At 47.9% G+C, this 21,756-nt stretch overlaps 1 protein-coding gene and 1 pseudogene across 1 annotated transcript; one reads left to right on the top strand and one right to left on the bottom strand.

Annotated features, from left to right (window-relative positions):
* The first annotated feature begins 91 nt into the window (after positions 1-91).
* On the top strand, positions 92-6,025 carry LOC105610748 (proteasome maturation protein-like; annotated as a pseudogene).
* Positions 6,026-10,684: 4,659 nt separating this feature from the next.
* FBXO39 (F-box protein 39) lies at positions 10,685-20,494 on the bottom strand. Its single transcript, XM_027975473.3, has 3 exons — positions 15,344-20,494; positions 13,508-13,684; positions 10,685-13,171 (listed from the first exon to the last, which is right to left on the bottom strand). The coding sequence occupies exons 1-3, from the start codon at positions 16,367-16,369 to the stop codon at positions 13,043-13,045; spliced, it is 1,332 nt and encodes a 443-aa protein (XP_027831274.1). The 5' UTR covers positions 16,370-20,494; the 3' UTR covers positions 10,685-13,042.
* Positions 20,495-21,756: the final 1,262 nt, after the last annotated feature.

Below are 21,756 nucleotides of genomic sequence, written 5' to 3' on the forward strand. Positions count from 1 at the left end.
GATAAAGAAAATTTCACACACACACACGCACACCATGAAATATTATTCAGTCTTAACAAAGAAGGAAGTCCTGCCATTTACAGATTCATGGATGAACCTGAAGGGCATTGTGCTAAGTGGAATAAGCCAGACAGATATAGACAAGAACTGTATGATATCACTTATGCATTAAGAAAAAAAAAAAGAAGACAGAATAGAATGGGCTTCCCTGGTGGCTCAGTTGACAAAGAATCTGCCTGCAATGCAGGAGACCTGGGTTTGATTCCTGGGTTGGGAAGATCCCTGGAGAAGGGCATGGCCACCCATTCCAGTATTCTGGCCTGGAAAATTCCATGGACAGAGGAGGCTGGCAGGCTACAGTCCATGGGGTGGCAGAGAGTCGGACACGACTGAGTGACTTTCACTTTCACAGAATAGAATGGTGGTTGCTAGCGGCTGGAGAGAGGGGGAAATGGGGAGAGGCTGGTAAAAGGGTACAAGCTTTCAGTTGTAAGATAGTTAAGTTTTGAGGATCTAATGTACAGCATGGTGACTATAGTAGATCACACAATTTCTATATTTAGTCTCATAGCAAATCTTAAGCTTTCTCACATACACACCAAAAAGATAATTATGTGAGGTGATGAAAGTGAAAGTGAAGCTTGCTCAGTCGTGTCCGATTCTTTGTGATCCCATGGATTGTACAGTCCATGGAACTCTCCAGGCCAGAATACTGGAGTGAGTAGCCTCTCCCTTCTCTGGGGGATCTTCCCAACCCACGGACCGAACCCAGGTCTCCTGCATTGCAGATGCATTCTTTACCAGAATGAGCCAGAAGGGAAGCCTATTTGAGGTGACGGTATATTGATCAACTTGACTGGGAGAATCCTTTCACAGTTTCCATGTATATCAAATAATGTACCCTTCAGTTCAGTTCAGTTGCTCAGTCGTGTCCGACTCTTTGCAACCCCATGAATTGCAGCACGCCAGGCATCCCTGTCCATCACCATCTCCCGGAGTTCACTCAGACTCACGTCCATCGAGTCCGTGATGCCATCCAGCCATCTCATCCTTGGTCGTCCCCTTCTCCTCCTGCCCCCAATCCCTCCAAGCATCAGAGTCTTTTCCAATGAGTCAACTCTTCTCATGAGGTGGCCAAAGTACTGGAGCTTCAGCTTTAGCATCATTCCTTCCAAAGAAATCCCAGGGCTGATCTCCTTCAGAATGGACTGGTTGGATCTCCTTGCAGTCCAAGGGACTCTCAAGAGTCTTCTCCAACACCACAGTTCAAAAGCATCAATTCTTCGGCGCTCAGCCTTCTTCACAGTCCAACTCTCACATCCATACATGACCACAGGAAAAACCATAGCTTTGACTTGGCGGACCTTAGTTGGCAAAATAATGTCTCTGCTTTTGAATATGCTATCTAGGTTGGTCATAACTTTTCTTCCAAGGAGTAATATTTCAGTTCAGTTTGCCAATCACACCTCTGTGAAGCTGGTGAGGAAGGGAATAGAGGCAGAGCTAATCCATCATAGAGTCAAGTCTGCCTGTCCTAACAAAGCATAAAAAAAATCTCTGAAAGGATAAACAGAGTCACAAATTAGTTAACCGCATGCCAGAACAAAATCCAACACTTTTTCAAGAAATACAATACAACACAGCACATAAAATTCAACAACGTAAAATTCACCATATTTAGTGCCCATTGGGGAAGGCAACGGCACCACACTCCAGTACTCTTGCCTGGAAAATCCCATGGATGGAGGAGCCTGGTAGGGTGCAGTCCATGGGATCGCTAAGAGTCGGACACGACTGAGCGACTTCACTTTCACTTTTCACTTTCCTGCATTGGAGAAGGAAATGGCAACCCACTCCAGTGTTCTTGCCTGGAGAATCCCAGGGATGGGGGAGCCTGGTGGGCTGCAGTCTATGGGGTTGCACAGAGTCGGACACGACTGAAGTGACTTATCAGCAGCAGCAGCAGCAGCAGCACCCATTAGAAAATCACAGGACATGTAACAAAACACAAAAATCGGACACATACTTAGAACAACCAAGCCACGAACAGACCCAGAAATGACAGAGATGATGGGATTAGTAGTTAAGGACTTTAAAACCATTATTTTAAATGTTAAGACTATAATCAAGGAAAATTTGGGCCTGATGAACTATGGAATGAGGTTCGTGACATTGTACAGGAGACAGGGATCAAGACCATCCCCATGGAAAAGAAATGCAAAAAAGCAAAATGGCTGTCTGGGGAGGCCTTACAAATAGCTGAGAAAAGAAGAGAAGTGAAAAGCAAAGGAGAAAAGGAAAGATATAAGCATGTGAATGCAGAGTTCCAAAGAATAGCAAGAAGAGAGAAGAAAGCCTTCCTCAGCAATAAATGCAAAGAAATAGAGGAAAACAACAGAATGGGAAAGACTAGAGATTTCTTCAAGAAAATTAGAGATACTAAGGGAACATTTCATGGAAAGATGGGCTCAATAAAGGACAGAAATTGTATGGACCTAACAGAAGCAGAAGATATTACGAAGAGGTGGCAAGAATACACAGAAGAACGGTACAAAAAAGATCTTCACGACCGAGATAATCATGATGGTGTTATCACTCACCTAGAGCCAGACATCCTGGAATGTGAAGTCAAGTGGGCTTTAGAAAGCATCACTACGAACAAAGCTAGTGGAGGTGATGGAATTCCAGTTGAGCTGTTTCAAATCCTGAAAGATGATGCTGTGAAAGTGCTGCACTCAATATGCCAGCAAATTTGGAAAACTCAGCAGTGGCCACAGGACTGGAAAAGGTCAGTTTTCATCCCAATCCCAAAGAAAGGCAATGCCAAAGAATGCTCAAACTACCGTACAACTGCACTCATCTCACACTACTAAAGTAATGCTCCAAATTCTCCAAGCCAGGCCTCAGCAATACGTGAACTGTGAACTTCCAGATGTTCAAGCTGGTTTTAGAAAAGGCAGGGGAACCAGAGATCAAATTGCCAACATCCGCTGGATCATGGAAAAAGCGAGAGAGTTCCAGAAAAACATCTGTTTCTGCTTTATTGACTATGCCAAAGCCTGTATGGATCACAATAAACTGTGGAAAATTCTGAAAGAGATGGGAATACAGACCACCTGACCTGCCTCTTGAGAAACCTATGCGCAGGTCAGGAAGCAACAGTGAGAACTGGACATGGAACAACAGACTGGTTCCAAATAGGAAAAGGAATACGTCAAGGCTATATATTGTCACCCTGCTTATTTAACTTCTATGCAGAGTACAACATGAAAAACAATGGACTGGAAGAAACACAAGTGGAATCAAGAAAAACACTGGACTGGAAGAAACACAAGTTGGAATCAAGATTGCCGGGAGAAATATCAATAACCTCAGATATGCAGATGACACCACCCTTATGGCAGAAAGTGAAGAGGAACTCAAAAGCCTCTTGATGAAAGTGAAAGAGGAGAGTGAAAAAGTTGGCTTAAAGCTCAACATTCAGAAAACGAAGATCATGGCATCTGGTCCCATCACTTCATGGGAAATAGATGGGGAAACAGTGGAAACAGTGTCAGACTTTATTTTTTGGGGCTCCAAAATCACTGCAGATGATGATTGCAGCCATGAAATTAAAAGATGCTTACTCCTTGGAAGGAAAGTTATGACCAACCTAGATAGCATATTCAAAAGCAGAGACATTACTTTGCCAACAAAGGTCCGTCTAGTCAAGGCTATGGTTTTTCCTGTGGTCATGTATGGATGTGAGAGTTGGACTGTGAAGAAAGCTGGGCACCGAAGAATTGATGCTTTTGACCTGTGGTGTTGGAGAAGACTCTTGAGAGTCCCTTGGACTGCAAGGAGATCCAACCAATCCATTCTAAAGGAGATCAGTCCTGGGATTTCTTTGGAAGGAATGATGCTAAAGCTGAAACTCCAGTACTTTGGCCATCTCATGAGAAGAGCTGACTCATTGGAAAAGCCTCTGATGCTGGGAAGGATTGGGGGCAGGAGGAGAAGGGGACGACAGAGGATGAGATGGCTGGATGGCATCAGAGACTCGATGGACATGAGTTTGGATAAACTTCGGGAGTTGGTGATGGACAGGGAGGCCTGGCGTGCTGCAATTCATGGGGTTGCAAAGAGTCGGACACGACTGAGCGACTGAAATGAACTGAACTGAACTGAACTGAAGGAGGAAAATAAAAGATATACAAAAGAGACCAAAATGGAACTTCTAAAGTTGAAATACATAGTATCCAAAATGAAACATACACTGGATGGGCTTTAGAGCAGATGGGATACTACAGAAGAAACGATCATTTGACTGTGATCGTTTGAAGAAATTGCAATTATAAGCTACCAAGATAAAGCATTACAGGAAAAGACACTGAAAAAGAAGTGAGCAGAGTCATGGTGGGCTGTAGCACAATATCAAGCAATGTAACATATTCCAATTACAAACTGGAATCCCAGAAGAGGCAAAAATTAAACAGAAAAAATATTTGAATAAATCGTGGCTTAAAGTTTTCCAAATTAGATGGCGACTGTAAAAGCTTAGACTATAAATGCATAGAATCTCAACAAAACCCAAGCAAAGAAACAAAGAAAACCACACTAAGGCTGATCACAGTCAGATTTGTCAATATCAATAATAAAAAGAAAATCTTAAATGTTGCCAAAGAAATTCAACTTCTAATCAAGATAGAATAATAAGGATTGGATTTACTCTTACTGAAATAAGGATGACTCCCTTGGCACGGACTATTTAGACGGCAAACAAAAGCAAAATGATAAATGGAATTTTGTGAAAAATAAAAAATTCTGATCTACAAAAGATGTCATTAAGAAAAACGAAAAGGCAAGTCATATTTGCAAAACATATTATCCAGTAAAGGACTTATGTGTAAAATGTACAAGGAATTCTTAAAGCTCAATAAAAGCAGCTTACTTTTTTTTCATAGACAAAAGATTTGAACAGACGCTAGGCCAATGAAGATACATGAATGGATAATAAGCAAATAAAATGACATGTCAGCAAAGAAGATACATGAGTGGATAATAAGCAAATAAAATGATGCTCAACAATATTAGACCTTAGGGAAATACAAATTAAAACCACACGGAATAGAAGTGAGTGGTGGGGCCAGCTGAAAATAAAGGTGCTGAGAGGCTCTGTGCAGAGCAAGTTGGACTTGGATCTCAGCTAAAGGACAATATTCCAGTTACTGAACTTTCAGTAAGTGGACCTTCTTCAAAAAAAGGTTTTTCCCTTGTGTGAGAAATGAACTTTTGCCTAGTCATTCTCTTGAATTACGGAAAAAAACTTCCAGTTCAACCAAGATAAAATAAATTTTTCCACTCCGAGAAACATCTGGGGTCTATTTGCTCCACTAAAATTGCACATGGAATTCAAAGCAATGCAGCAGGTTCTGCACCTTCCATTTCTTCCAAGCTCAAACCTTTCAGTGGATATTTGAGGAAAAATGATGAGGCTATTGGATTTGAAGGGATTTTTAATGACATATCACAAAGGGAACTAATGGGAAAACTACCCTTGATGATGGAATATAAACTTGATTTCCTGTGATACAGTGTGTGCTGTTCATGAGAACAGAGGAGCTGCATCTCACAGTAGTTGTCTATTTTCTGTAATTTGATGTGCACAACATTGAAAGTACTGACACATGGGGGAAACCCCACATACACATACCCCAGAGTGGATAAAATTTTAATAACTGACAATACTAAGAGTTGTCAAAAAAAGTAGAGCAACTGGAACTTTCATTCATTGCTGTCGGGAATGCAAAATGGTGCAGTCACTCTGGAAAATAATTTGGTAGTATGTTTATATGTGTATATATGTATCAAGCTAACTGTATACTTATCACGAGACCCAGAAATCCCACCTTAGATATTAACAGGAACAAAAGCATGTATCCACACAAAGACTTGTACACAAATGTTTACAGCTGCTATATTCATAATGATAAAAATTTAGAACAAGCCAATTCCATCAATGAATAAATAAATTGTAGTATATGGATACAACGGACACTGCTCAACTATAGAAAGAAATAACTAGCAATACAGGCAACAATATGAGTGCTTGTCCCAAGTTTTATGCTAAGTGAAAGAAACCCAGTATGAGTGATTACTTGTGTGATTCCGTTTATAATCTGTAAATCCTCAAAACATGATTCCTTTGGTGGAGGCAAACGTCCAGGGATAGAAATCAGACTGGTAGTTGCTAAGGGCCAGAAGTAAGGGGTGAGGCAAGGGCACAGCAAACCTTTTCAGTTGACGAAATGTTCTTTATCCTGATCATGATGTCGCTAGATGATGATATATAGTAAAACTGGTGAACTTTATGTAAATTTTACCCCAATGAATCTGATTTTTCGAATAGAATGCATGACAAACTTGTCGGCCACCACTGATTTTGATGGTGAAGGGAAGATAGTTTGCTGCACTAGAAACTGGCTCTCCTAAGACCTGCTGAGAGAAAAGGATGTGAGACTTTCCTGTGGATTAGATGTGAGCCATGGGAGAGGAATTGATGTTTTTGAACTGTGGTGTTGGAGAAGACTCTTGAAAGACCCTTGGACAGCATGAAGATCAAACCAGTCAATCCTAAAGGAAATCAGTCCTGAATATTCATTGGAAGGACTGTTGCTGAAGCTGAAGCTCCAATACTTTGACTACCTATTGAGAAGAACTAACTCATTGGGCAAGACCCTGATGCTGGCAAAGATTGAAGGCAGGAGGAGAAGGGGACGACAGAGGACGAGATCCAAATGGCATCACCGACTGGATGGATAGGAGTTTGAGCACGCTCGGAGTTGGTGATGGACAGGGAAACCTGGCGTGTTGCAGTCCATGGGGTCGCAAAGATTCCGACACGACTGAGCGACTGAACTGAATGGGGAGAGCGGCTGGAGGAGTGCACGGCGACCCACTCCAGTATTCTTGCCTGGAGAATCCCATGGACAGAGCAGCCTGGTGGGCTGCAGTCCAGTAGGTCGTAAAGAGTCAGACATGACTGAAGCGAACTTAGCACGCACACGCAGAAGGCACCTCTACGCAGAGGGAAAACTTGCATAGAGCGGTAATATTAATAAAAACCTGTCCAGGAGCGCCACCTGGAGGGGAGCTGAGACTTAGCAGCAAGAAGCTGAAGCCTAAGGCTACCTGTGGGCCTAGGGTAAGGGGTCCCTACAGACCAAGGGTGAGACTTGTGGGTGAGAGACCCCGGTAATGATGTGGGCTGCAGGGTTGGGAAGAACTTTCAAGAGTCACTAGATGAAGAGTTAGCTTTCTACACATAGCAAGCCTGGGGAGATGTGTGGCAGGTCACCCAGAACTAGTTAGAATTTGATTTTTAAAAATTTTTATTAGTATTCTTTTTGGCTGTACCACAGGGCATACGGCATGACCAGGCATGGATCCCGAGCCAGGGATGGAACCCCACCAGAGTTCCAGAGTTCCCTGACCAGGGATAAAAACGGAGCCCCCGGCCCCGGGAGTCTTAACCACTGGTCTGCCAGGGAGGTCCCCAAAGCTGATTTTTAGAGTAGAAAGCGTGACAGGCTTGCTCCTCTCTCTCCCCTATTTCAACCCCGGAGGAAGCAAAAGCAGCCCAGTGAGCGAGTAAGGAAGAGGATCTCAGGATGTGTGAGCAGAGGGGGAGGGGAAGCAACATTCATCCCCCACACAGAGTCCCTGCCACATACAGACGCACAGACTCACAAGCGCCCCCCCCCCCCCCCCCCCCCCCCCCCCCCCCCCGCTGTGTGCTGTCTATCCAAAATAGATGGCGGAGATGTTTTTAACCTTAAATAAACTTTTCTTTTTTGTTGTTGTTTTTTGGCTTGTACTCTTTGTACATCTTTTTTAAAAATTTATTTTTTATTGAAGGATAATTGCTTTACAGAATTTTGTTGTTTTCTGTCAAATCTCATCATGAATCAGCCACAGGGATACATATATCCCCTCCCTTTTGAACCTCCCTCCCATCTCCCTCCCCATCTTACCCCTCTAGGTTGATACAGAGCCCCAGTTTGAGTTTCCTGAGCCATACAGCAAATTCCCATTGGCTATCTGTTTTACATATGATAGTGTAAGTTTCCATGTTACTCTATCCATACATCTCGCCCTCTCCTCCCCTTTGTACATCTTTTATTGTGGTAAAATGCACATAACATCCAATTTCTCATTTAACCATTTTAAAATGTAGGATTCAGCAGGACCGAATTGTTGTGTACCCAGCTGGGTATTGGCGTTTACTCATCTCCAGAACCCTAACCCCATGTCTGCTAAACAAGAAGGCCCCCTACCCCTACCCCCTGCCCCTGCCCCCAGGAAGCACCATTCTACCCTCTGTCTCTGTGAATCTGACCACTCTGTATGGGTCTCAAAACTGCGATTACTGAAATGAGACTTTGATAACTTGAAGTGACCCTGGAAATTTTGCCAGTGCAGTGTCCAGAAAAGACATGGGCCTTCCCACTATTCGATTCAAAGGGGTGATGGTGAACCAGCCCCAGAGAACAAGTCCAAATGGGGATTGGCTGTTCTCTGATTTCCTTGACCACCATGAAAGGAAACTCTGGTCTTCAGCATCTGGGACCCTGAAGGAAGCAGGCAGATACTAGCTCCTGCCTGCTGGGGTCGCTTATCCGGGTGGCTGGTCTTGGATGGGGCTTGGGGTCAGGATGGTGGCCAGGAGGCCACCAGGGGGCGCAGCAGGGAGGTTGATGAGCCCCAGAATCAGAGGGGCCTCAGGGGCCCAAGTCAGAAGCCTGTCTGCAGGAGAGCCCTGCAGCTTGCTTTTTTCACTTAGCACATCTTGAAGGGTGTCCATGTCAAGACATGAAGACCCACCTCTGTCTTTAAATTGCTGCATCATGCAGAATTACCAGCACTTAGGTTTCCCAGGTGGCTCACATGGTAAAGAATCTGCTCGTAACGTAGGAGACCTGGGTTCGATACCCGGGTGAGGCAGATGGAGAAGGGCATGGCTACCCACTCCAGTTGCTTTGCCTGGAGAATCCCATGGACGGAGGAGCCTGCTGGGCTACAGTCCACGGGTCACAAAGAGGCCGACACGACTGAGCAAGCATCACTTCCACTTTCAGGTCGCCGATTCCCAAGCTGGTGGAATTTATGGTTGATTATACTTTTCTGCTTGGAGAAGGCAATGGCACCCCACTCCAGTACTCTTGCCTGGAAAATCCCATGGACGGAGGAGCATGGTGGGCTGCAGTTCATGGGGTCGCGAAGAGTCGGACACGACCGAGCGACTTCCCTTTCACTTTTCACTTTCATGCATTGGAGAAAGAAATGGCAACCCACTCCAGTGTTCTTGCCTGGAGAGTCCCAGGGATGGGGGAGCCTGGTGGGCTGCCGTCTCTGGGGTCGCACAGAGTCGGACACGACTGAAGCGACTTAGCAGCATACTTGTCTGCTATTAGCTATTACTTCAGTAAACGTATGTCATTCTTCTTGGACCTGGGTTTCTCTAAAGTTGCTTAATTATTCAGTCACAGGCAGGTCATCCTATCACTCATTACGTCACTCATTACATGGGTGAGTGACAAGGTTAGATCGTGACTTAGAAGGGTTTAAAATGTCATACAAGAGAAATATCTTTTGGAAATGACCTTTTGAAATGAAACAGTTAGACCACCTCTAGAGCTGTCATCAAGGGTGGCCCAGGTCACATTCGTTCAGTGGGCTGGACAACATGGAGTGGAAGAACTTGGGGAGGAAGAAAAGCAGCTTCTATGCTGGATGATATGGTCACCCTTAGATTATAATAACGTGCATATTGTTACTATAACCACTGTTCTGTGTGTCTGTTTATTCCTCACCACTGTATTTTATTCCTCACTGCTGTCTAATTAGTTGACAATGCTATTTACTTAAAAAAAAAAAATCCAGGTGGCACAGTGGTAAAGAATCCACCTTCCAATGTAGCGGATGTGGGTTTGATCTCTGGTTGGGGAACTAAGATCACACAGGCCACCGAGTAACTAAGCCTGTGCGCCACAACCGCTGAACCAGTGCCTCAACTCAAGAGCCCGTTAGCTGCAAACTACAGAGCTCGTGTACCACAACTAGAGAGAAGTCTGTGTGCCGTAACAAAAGATCCCCCATGCTGCAACTAAGACCCTATGCAGGCAAAAATAAATAAAGTTTTCTTTTAAAAATAATGAGGCTGATCAAAACACAGCAAGATGAATCTCAAAACGATTGTCTGAGTTGATTGTGCTGTTCTGCATGTGGCCCCTCACCTGCCTGTGCACCCCTAAAACTCCTCTTTAAAAGCTCTTGATCCCCGATCACCAATGGTGAGTTGGTTCTTTGGGACATGAGTCTACCTTCTCAGAATTGCTGGCTTCCTCAAGAAAGCTATCTTTCCTTTTACCCAACACTTGTCTCTCAATATTGATTTCTCGAGCAACAAACAGTTGAACCTGAGTTTGATAACCAGATAGGGACCCTGCACCTCTTGCCAGTGCTGATTTTCTTCTGAAGGTTCATGAAACAGGAACCATAGGCACCCAACAGCATTGCAGGGACATTCAGATCAGACAGTGATTGTGGAAATGCTGTGAAAACGGAAAAGCACTAGAAAGAATGAGCTTTAATAAAGACCTGAAAAGCTAAGCATAAATATGGATACAACATACAAAAGATGAGATAAAATCTGAAGTGAGACACTTGTCAAAAGTCCTGAGATTTTATTAATTTATGGCAGAAAGTGAAGAACTAAAGAGACTCCTGATGAAAGTGAAAGAGAAGAGTGAAAAAGTTGGCTTAAAGCTCAACATTCAGAAAACTAAGATCATGGCATCTGGTCCCATCACTTCATGGCAAATAGATGGGGAAACAGTGGAAACAGTGGCTGGCTGACTTTATTTTTCTGGGCTCAAAAAATCACTGCAGATGGTGACTGCAGCCATGAAATTAAAAGACGCTTACTCCTTGGAAAGAAAGTTATGACCAACCTGCTAAGTCGCTTCAGTCGTGTCCGACTCTGTGCCACCCCACAGACGGCAGCCCACCAGGCTTCCCCGTCCCTGGGATTCTCTAGGCAAGAACACTGGAGTGGGTTGCCATTTCCTTCTCCAATGCAGGAAAGTGAAAAGTGAAAGTGAAGTTGCTCAGTCGTGGCCAACCCTCAGCGACCCCATGGACTGCAGCCTACCATGCTCCTCCGTCCATGGGATTTTCCAGGCAAGAGTACTGGAGTGGGTTGCCATTGCCTTCTCCGATGACCAACCTAGACAGCATATTAAAAAGCAGAGACATTACTTTGCCAACAAAGGTCCATCTAGTCAAGGCTATGGTTTTTCAGTGGTCATGTATGGATGTGAGAGGTGGACTATAAAGAAAACTGAGTGCTGAAGAATTGATGCTTTTGAACTGTGGTGTTGGAGAAGACTTTTGAGAGTCCTTTGGACTCTCCAGTCCATTCTAAAGGAGATCCGTCCTGGGTGTTCACTGGAAGGACTGATGTTGAAGCTGAAACTCCAATAGTCTGGCCACCTGATTTGAAGAACTGACTCATGTGAAAAGCTCCTGATGCTGGGAAAGATTGAGGGCAGGAGGAGAAGGGGACGACAGAGGATGAGATGGTTAGATGGCATCACCAACTCAATGAACATGGGTTTGGGTGGACTCCGGGAGTTGGTGATGGACAGGGAGGCCGGGCATGTTGCTGTTCATGGGGTTGCAAAGAGTGGGACATGACTGAACGACTGAACTGAACTGAACTGATTGGGGAAAAAAACCCTAGGTAGAATTATATGCACAAAATCTCAAAAGATCAGAAGAAATCCATGTCAACAGCATGGGCTCAGGAGTTTATCCATACTCCCCATTTAAAACACATCATGTTTCCCTGTGACTATAAAAATAGCACATGGTCTTTGTAGAAAAGCTGAGAAATAGGGGACAGCATAAAAAGGAAAATAAAAATCACCCATAATCCCACCACTCAGAGATCACTATTAACATTTTGGTATATCTCTCCTATGCTTAAAAAACACCTGTACTTGTATTTTATTGTGATTGGTATTAACACTAAACACAGTTTTGTGTCATGCCTTTTTCACTTAGCATTGTGTCAGGGACATTTCTCCAGGACATTACAGATGCTTTGGGACTATGAAGGTCATGGTCACTTCTGGTTCAGCCCCACATGAGAACTGAGCTTTCGTAGCAGGCTGAGCACCACGCTGTCTGGATGGGGAAAACACAGGGGAACCAGAAAAGCAGATATGGGAGATCTGAGTCCATAACACCAACAGATTAGGAGCTGAGCTCCTGTGGGAAGGAGTTCTGGCTCTGAGCGGCTCTGTCTACATGTGGGAATCTCCCTGCTTCGCTGGAGGACCTGCTGGCTGATTTCATTCATCTGAGATCAGGCCTGGCCAGCTTCAGTGGCAGAAGGCTCTGACATGAAGGTCAGCCAGGATAGAAAGCATTTCTGGGGGACCTCCCTGGCGGTCCAATGGTTAAGACTCTGCCTTCTAATGCAAAGAGTACGGGTTCGATGCCTGGTCAGAGAAATAAGATCTCACATGCTGCAGGGTGTGACCAAAGATTAAAAATAAATGAACAAATCTTGTTCAACAACAACAACAACAAAAGCCTTTCTGAGCTGACACTGATAGTCGATGGAAATCTTGGCTCTGTTTCCTCCCTGGCACCTTTTCGGGAGCAAGGTCAGCAAAAGCCAGGGTCCCTGAGTAAGAACCTGCTGAGTGGCTTTGGGCTTTCAGCTCCATGGCTGACTGAGACTCAAAAAGCAAAACCAAACCACAAAAAAGAGAAATCACCCCTGGATAGCTGGCAAAGATAGCACTTTAAAGTCACCTGGGGTCTTCGCATGACGTCCTAGGCATTGCTGGGGTGTCACGTTGGTGTGAAGCCAGCAAACAAGGAGGGAGAGGAGGAAAAGGGGTGGAGTAGGGGATGCCCCAAGTGTCATTCTATGAGGACCGGATTGTCAGGTTCAAAGTGCTCCTGGTTTTCTTTCTCTGGAGAGCGCTGGTTACATCATGGGGTAAGCGATGACAAAATAGTTAAGCTCTGAATCGATCAGCTTTCTGTACTTCCTGTAAATTTCCCGCAGTGTCCTGTCCTCTTCATTCGTCTCATATCTGTTTGTATAAATTCTCACCTGTGCTGACAGAGAAACACATCTGCACACACGCACCCTGTGACTACATCACCCAGGCCCCAAAGACCATCCAAATGAGGAACCCATACAATTGTTGGCAGAATCAGGAAAAGCCCAACCCCAACTATCAATGCTGAGGATGATTACTACTAATTATTAATCCTAAGCTCCAGATTCCCTTGGAAATTAGCAATTTCACAGAAGGGACAGACTTGTGAGACATCCAACCCCCATGCCCTGCCTCCACCCTGACCTTCATCCCAGGACTGGACACCTGCCCCCCCAGAAGCCCCTGTGCCCCTGCCCTTGGTGGAACCCACCCTGAGGTGCTCTTACCTTGAGTGTGCGCAGGGCACACTGCCCTTCCTCCCGGCTCTTTAGGATCCTCTCCACAAACTTAACATCCAGGAAAGCCCAGATTTTGAAATAAAACAACTTCCTGCAGGATAAGATGAGGAGGTGCAGCTCTTCATCCAGAGACTCATGGTTGTTGTTGAATTCAAAAGTTAGTTTCTGGAAAAGCACCAATGGGGCAGACGACGTGAACAGAGATGCTGGGACTTAGCTGGATCATTTCACAGCACTTTCATGATCCAACACTGGCCTGGTGGCCGTGGTAGTCCAAGTGTTTTATTTATTTATTGTCCATGCCTTGCGGCACACGGGAGCCTAGTTTCCCTTATCAGGACCAGGGCTGGAACCCATGCTTCCTGCAGTAGAAGCGGAGTCTCAGCCACTGGCCCACTGGGGAAGTCCCCTCCAGTGCCTTAGATAAGGGACACTGGACACGCAGTTGTCAGAGGAAGGGATTTGGGAATGCAAGTGATCTCATCCAAGTTTCCAAAACTTGGAGTTTTGAGGAAATGTACCTAGAATCTGGAGACCAAAGTGGTCTTCCTGGCCCTGCAGTGGACTGGCCAGGTGACTATGGGCAACACCAAAAGGTAGTATGATGTCTGCCTGCCCACTTCAGGGCTGTGTGAGCATAAATGACCTCTTCACACTTTGTCATCCCTCACTGTAAGTATTGGTGTTTCTTAATTTATAAATTTATTAATAAGCTTATTAATTTATCATTTATTTGTTATATAATTATAAGTTTATTAAGTGGTATAAATTAATTAATTTACCTGACTGCACTGGGTCTTAGTTGTGGCATGCAAACCCTTAGTTGCATCATATGGGACCTAGTTCCCTGACCATGGATCGAAGCTGCGTTCCCTGCACTGGGATTGTGGAGGCTTAGCGACAGGACCACCAGGAAAGTCCCAGTGGTGGTATATATACGCCCGTATATCCATGCTCACAGCCTTGTGTGAGGTCCTCGTTATTCAGTCGCTCAGTTGTGTTTGACTCTTTGTGATCCCCTGGACTGTAGCCCTCCAGGCTCCTCTGTCCATGGGATTCTCCAGACAAGAATACCAGAGTGGGTTGTCATGCCCTTCTGCAGGGGATCTTCCCAACCCAGGAATCAAACCTGCATCTCCTCCATTGGCAGTCATGGATTCTTTACCGCTGAGCCACTTGAGAAGACTGTGAGGTCCCTGCTAAGGGGACAAAATGATGCTGATTTTATAGATGGGGAGCTGCCAGATTAGAGAAGAGCCCACGCCTCTGAGCTCCTCGGTAACTTGGGTCAAGTCTGTTTTTTTGTCTGGTTTGGAGTCTCACTGTGTCCTGTGTGCTGCTGTGTCAGGTGGATGAGTGGAAGGGGCTGCCGACCTTCTGGTCACCAGGGGAGGCACCTGCATGCTTGGACTTCAGAGTTCTGAGCCAGGGATATAGGCGCTTTCCCTGGTGGACAGTCACCCAAGAGTGGGTTTCATGTACCAGAAGCGAGCAGTAGCTTTTGTCCTCTGCTGTGGTCTTGGGGACCAGGGGAGGCGTAGTTTGGTGACCTTTCTCAGAATCTCAACTTAAGGCTTCCCTGGTGGCTCAGATGGTAAAGAAGCTGCTTGCATTGCAGGAGACCCGGGTTCGATCCCTGGGTTGGGAAGATCCCCCAGAGAAGGAAATGGCAACTCACTCTAGTATTCTTGCCTGGAGAATCCCATGGACAGAGGAGCGTGGGAGGCTACAGTCCACAGGGTCTTTCACCTTTTGAGAGCAGGCAGGAGGAACCAGAGGGGCGGCCACTCCTCCCCGGCCTCCTGGCCCTCGGGTCGTACCTACCTGCAGAGTGTGCCGAAAGGTGGGCAGGAGGTCCGTCAGGGTGGGTCTCATGGACCAGTCGGGGTCGCTGAAATAGCAGCTTCTCAGACTGATGCTCCTGATGGGGATCTCCTGCAAGAGGATCCGGGCCAAGTGCTCGTACTTCATGACCCGCTCAAAGAAGAAGTTGACCTTCAGGCTGGTGGCGTGCCTCGCCAGCCTGGCCCAAGACATGCCCCAGATGACCTGCCCGTGGGGGTCGTGAATGTGGCACTTGATGTTCATGGTCCGGAGGGTGCCGGGGTTGTTGTCGCACAGGTTTTCCAGCAGCTCGTCAGAGATGCAGTTGTAGTTGAGGGTCAGGGACACCAGGCTGCGGAACGTGGCCATGGTCTTGTTGAACTGGGGACTGCTGTAGACGGCGAGGTGGTGGCTGAAGTAGTCCTCGATGTTGAGCTCCGTCACCGTGCTCCCGTTCCTTAAGTAGCTCAGGGCGTTGAGGATGTGGCAGCCTTGTTCCGTGGTGAGCCTGGCCCCCTTCAGGCTGAGATAGTTCAGGTGTTTGCCCATCTTCTTCAAGAAGAAGCTCAAGCTTTTCATGAATGAGCTCCTGATGCTGTTCCTCCAGACCAGGCGGTCCAACTCGAGATGCTGGATGGAGAAAGATTTCAGACGGTTGTTACTCTTGCCCAGACATGAGAGGAGGCCTCGCATGGTGACCTGGAACTTCTTGGTCAGGACAGCGTTGTAAGGATTCAGGAATTTGATCTCCAGGTGCTCCAGGTAACGACCAAATTTCTTAACATACCAAAGGGCTGACTCGAATTCGGATGCATGTACCCTGGAAGGTCTCCCACTGAACGTGATGGTCCTGTATCGCCAGAGGTCAGCCGAATACATCGTCTGGTTCCACTTCCTGCAGACAAGGGCCGCTCTGGACCTGTCCCTGTCTCCCAGCCACCAGAAGACACGACGCAGGCACACATCGGGCAGGGTGGCCCAGCAGCTCTGGTCTTGAGGCTGGATCAGTTGGTCTTCTTCGTCCATCGGGGAATCAGGATGTCCACTGCAGCTGCGTGGTGGGCAGGGCTTCCAAAAATGAGGAAAGAAAAGCAATCACTTGTTTTCTGTGGGGAGTAAAAAGGAAGACCATTACCTGCCAAACACATATTAAACCTAATGTAATGAACTTGCTCTGTGGCCCCATGTGTCAGTACTGGGCTGGTGCATGGGGGACAAAGATAAATAAACCATACAGTGTACACCCGCAAGGATTCACAGCCCAGCAGGGGTCTAGTGGGGACACAGACCAGGACTCAGTTACAACACTGTGGGAGACGAGAAAAGGCTCAGGTATATTCGTGGTGCCTCTGCCTCTGCTCAGTTGCTCAGTCGTGTCCGACTCTTTGCAACTCCATGGACTGTAGCCCACCAGGCTCCTCTGTCCATGGGATTCTCCAGGCAAGAAAACTGGGGTGGATTGCCACTTCCTCCTCCAGGGGATCTTCCTGACCCAGGACTCGAATCTGCACCTCTTGCATCTCCTGCATTGACAGAAGGATTCTTCACCCACTGAGCCACCTGGGAAGCCCATTCACGGTGCAGGGTAGCACAAACAAAGCATGATCAATTCTTTCTGGGTGAGAAGTAGTAGAGAGGGCTGCTTGGAGGAGGTGGCATCTGAGCTGCGGTTTGCAGGGTGGATATGTGTGTGCAAAGCAGATGGGTGGGTGGTGGAGGATCTGGTATACTCCAGGAAGAGGGAACACGATGGGCGAAGCCACAGGATGCGAGCATATGTGATGTGTTCATATTCAGGGAATTAACAGTTGTTTGAAGCTTAATTTGTGACAGGCAAGGAGTGATGAACCTGGATCTGGGGCAGTGGGAGGTGCAGGCTCAAGGGCATCATTCAAGATGCTCTGAATGATGTGATAAAGACTGTGTCCTAGAGGAATTCTGACATCTTCTCTGGATGAATCACTGTGTTGAGCGACACTGCTGATGGCTGTGTCTCTATTCAGGGCTTCCCAGGTGATGCCAGTGGTAAAGAACTCTCCTGCCATTGCAGGGACATAAGAGACATGGGTTCGATCCCTGGATCAGGAAGATCCCCTGGAGGAAGGCATGGCAACCCACTCCAGTACTCTTGCCTGGAGAATCCCATGGACAGAGGAGCCTGGCGGGCTACAGTCCATGGGGTCGCAAAGAGTCGGAAACGACTGAAGCAACTAGTCGTGCACACATATGTCTCTATTCAAAAGGCACAGCCGCAGAACAAAGGTGGAGAACCTCGCTGACATCAGGGCAGGTCTAAGGATCGCATGCCCAGAAGTGCTGTGGGCAGTCTTGAGGTAAAGAAAGAATACTCTGGGGGAGTGGAGGAAGGATGTTCTAGAGCGGAGTCCAGGCTTGAAGCCTGGGACTAGGGCAGCATGATAGTGGGAATCAGGGTGAATTGTGAGTTTTTTAGTGGACATGATCTGGCAACTGGTGAACAGAGAAATGGGAAGACTGGAAGGTCTCTGACTTGATTGAATTGCAGGTGGTACCCCCGTCAAGCTAGGGAGCCCCAGGGAAGAACTGGGCCAAGGCCCTACCAGATACACTGAGCCCTCGGTCAGGCTTTCCAGTCACGTGCTGTAATCTTCATGGCTTTGCTTTCAAAGTTTCCCCTGCCTGAAAACTACCCTCCTTTTCTCTGCTTCTCCCCAACTCTCCGTTTTTAAGGTTTAAGCCCCATGGCTCCACAAAGCTTCTATTGACTTTTTTATTCATTGTGGCTCATAAAAACTCAGAGCTGGAAGAGGCCTGAGAATTGAATTTTTTTTTTTAACAGATGGAAACTAGGAACAGAGAGGTGAAGGGGCCTGCCTGTGGTCACAGGCAAGTTAGTAATAGGCCCCAGGCTAGACCTGGGCTTTCTTACTTTCTCTTGTACTTTTTTCCTGCCTCTACTTTTCAGGCCTTGGATGCAGAGGGACAAGTTAATCATAATTTTCAGTTCAGGACAGACATTTGTCTGTGCAAGAACTCTCTTTGATTTTATGACTCTGTGTGACCCCCATGGACTATAGCCCGCCAAGCTCCTCTGTCCATGGGATTCTCCAGGCAAGAATGCTGGAGTGAGTAGCCATTCCCTTCTCCAGAGGATCTTCCTCACCTAGGGATCGAACCTGCGTCTCCTGCATTGCAGGCCGATTCTTTACTGTCTGCACCACGAGGGAAGCCCATTTATTCCCTTTTAACTCAATGTCCCACTTCACCGTTCCCCACCAGAGGCAGCTATTCCAGTGTGTCTGATGTGCTTTGTTTCGTTTGTGCGTGTGCTTGCCGAATGTGTGTTCCATGTCTGTAAGCACCATTCATGTTGCCCTGTGTACGTCTCACACTGCGCCTGTCACCTGAGTAGACCCAGTGGTTGATAGTCTCCTATTCATTCTCGCAGGAGGGGCCCCCGGGCCTCTTCCAGCTCTCCCCAATACCACAGTGGTGAAGAGCATCCTCAAATGAGATCCTGTAGGTTTCCTCCATGCCTTTATCCTCACTACCCCATCATCACGTACTGAACAATTTGGCCCCTTCCTCCAGCTGGCCCTCCCATCTCCCACCCAGATAGGCCTCTGCATGGAAACCGGTAGCAGCCTATCCCCACCCAGGATACAGGGCTCTGGTGGGTTCAGCCCACCCCCTTCTTTTTCCCCTTTCAGCGTCAAAGCCTTTCTTTTCTATGAAGCCCACACACTCTTTGGAATGAGGAACAGCCTCATTCTTCTTTTGAGGAAGTTTTTTAACTAATGAAGAAAAAAGAGTGTGTCTTTATTCACATATAAACTGTCTGGCGCTAGGGGACCCCACAGCACTTAGCATAGAGCAAGGAACCTATAACCCAGGGATCGAACCTAGGTCTCCTGCATCGCAGGCAGATTCTTTACCATCTGAGCCATCTGGGAAGCCCAAGAATACTGGAGTGGGTAGCCTACCCCTTCTCCAGTGGATCTTCCCAACCCAGGAATCGGACTGGGGTCTCCTGTATTGGAGATGATTCTTTATCAGCTGAGCTACCAGGGAAGCCCTAAGAGGTGAACAAGAATAGCTGTTGCTGCTGCTGCTGCTAAGTCCCTTCAGTCGTGTCCAACTCTGTGCGACCCCATAGACGGCAGCCCACCAGGCTCCCCTGTCCCTGGGATTCTCCAGGCAAGAACACTGGAGTGGGTTGCCATTTCCTTCTCCAATGCAGGAAAGTACTGGAGTGGGTTGCCACTGCCTTCTCTTGCTTCTCCAAGAAAAGCTAAAACCAGGGAATTCCATGGTGGTCCAGTGGTTGACTCCTGGTTTCCACTGCAGGGGGCACAGTTTCCATCCCTGGACAGGGAACTAAGATCTCAGAAACCTCACAGTGCTGCCAAGGAAAGAAAAGAAAAGGAAAAAGCTGCTGCTGCTGCTAAGTCGCTTCAGTCGTGTCTGACTCTGTGCGACCCCATAGACGGCAGCTCACCAGGCTTCCCCGTCCCTAGGATTCTCTAGGCAAGAACACTGGAGTGGGTTGCCATTTCCTTCTCCAATGCGTGAAAGTGAAAAGTGAAAGTGAATGGGGGGTCAGAATAGTTATCAGACACTTTAAACCATAGGGTGGGCCTGGAAGAACTTTGGTGAGTTGGGAATGATGTTGCAAGCCTTCCAAAAGTCATATCATTACCTGGAACCTATGCTACCCCTCAAGAGGCAGTGTAGATTAGTGGGTTAAATTCTGGTTGTTACCTGCACTATGTAACTTTGTGTGTGTGTTTTCTGTTGAGTCCAGACTCTCTGTGGCTCCATGGACTGTAGCCCATCAGGCTCCTCTGTCCATGGGATATTCCAGGCAAGAATACTGGAGTGGGTTGCCATTTCCTGCTCCAGGCGATCTTCCCCACCGAGGGATCGAATCTGCGTCTTTTGGGTCTCCTGTACGGGCAGGTGGATTCTTTACTACTAGCATCACCTGGGAATCCCCTCCACATCTGTTGATATGGATAACTGTTCCTTTCTCCCAGTGTTGGGGGGATTAAATGGACTGAGATGGAAAACACTAGAACAGTGGCCGGCATATAGTAAATGTTACTCAAGTGTTTGCTGCCGTCAGAAAGTTGGTGCCAACGTGCTTCTAAATAACATCCCTATAAGGAAGGTATTTACGAATGGGGAAACAGGTGTTGGACGGTTAGGAAAATGAGATGGGTAAGTGGGGCGCAGGATTCGAACCCAGACGCGGGAGCGTAGGCTGGGTTCACAACGTCACACAGCTGCCAAGCCTGGGAGGACACTTGGGTGTTCCATCACCCGGGGATGTGGAGAGGGCCCAGGAGCCTCCCGGGGGCGGCGGGTGAGGAGAGGCGCCCACCCCGTCGCGCGCGTTACCGTTCGCGGGCCCCGCTTCTCCGGCTGCAGGGACCGCGAGCGCCAGGCCTGCTCCTCCCGCGCCGCCTCCGCTCCGACACCAACTCCGCCGCCCGCGGCCGGGCCGAGGCTAGAGGCCCAGAGGCCTGCCGCCTCTGTGACGCGCCGCCACCTGCGGGGGTCTGATCATGCCCACGGCCGCGGGGCCCAAAGCCGGGGTGATTGCGCAGCTCGAGGGGCCAGACTAGGTGCCCCCACCCCGCAGACGGCCGGGGAGGCGCCCTGGCCACGGGGGGGGGGGGGCAGGAGGCTGGGCCCCACAGCCCCTGCCCCCTGCCCGGCCCCTCTGCACGCCGGGAAGTGGTTCTGCCCAGGACTTGGGTTGTGCAGGCCCGATCGTTCGCCACCTTTCCTGTCCGGATCCAGCCCCGGTTCCTGTCCATTGTCGGGGACGCTCTCTGGGAAGCCTAAGCCCCTGTCAGCCCAGCCTTAGTGTTGGTCTCTCAGCCGCTTCTGACTCTTTGCGGCTGTGGACTGTAGCCCGCCAGGCTCCTCTGTCCATGGGATTCTCGAGGCAAGAATCCTGGAGTGGGTTGCATGGCCGTCTCCAGGGCATCTTCCCAACCCAGGGATGGAACCTCAATCTCCTGCCCTGCAGGCGGATTCGTTACCTTCTGAGACGCCAGGACCCAAAGAAGGCCTTAAGCAAACCGGACTCAGCCAACCCGACAAAGCTTGAGAAAGGTCACCCTTCTGCAGTTTTTGGTGGGTGGGTGTGCACCCAAGCACCCGCTGTCCTGGGCTTTGTCCTCCCTGGTGGGAGCTGGTACCCTAACCGGTCTCCCCACAGGCCAGGCAGACAGTTAGGGCTGTGCTACTTGCATGGAGGGGGCTGCTTCTCTGGGTGTCTCCCAGCTGCTCCCCCTGCCAGCAGCCTCCACTGGCACCTCTTCGTGCATTACCTAGCTGCCCCCATCACCCAACCTCATTTTTCTCTTCCTTTCTCTCATTTTCTGCCACTCCCCTTCCCATGTCGTCCTAGCTGCTGCTTCCCC

Source organism: Ovis aries, chromosome 11 (assembly GCF_016772045.2).
Source record: "Ovis aries strain OAR_USU_Benz2616 breed Rambouillet chromosome 11, ARS-UI_Ramb_v3.0, whole genome shotgun sequence".
Taxonomy (NCBI): domain Eukaryota; kingdom Metazoa; phylum Chordata; class Mammalia; order Artiodactyla; family Bovidae; genus Ovis; species Ovis aries.

Excerpts from the sequence above, each read along its gene's own strand:
- FBXO39 (XM_027975473.3), bottom strand. The coding sequence starts at position 16,369 with ATGGACGAAGAAGACCAACTGATCCAGCCTCAAGACCAGAGCTGCTGG. Across the intron at positions 13,685-15,343 it reads CCTTTCGGCACACTCTGCAG|AAACTAACTTTTGAATTCAA; the intron begins GTAGGTACGACC and ends GTGCTTTTCCAG. Across the intron at positions 13,172-13,507 it reads GTGCCCTGCGCACACTCAAG|GTGAGAATTTATACAAACAG; the intron begins GTAAGAGCACCT and ends CTGTCAGCACAG.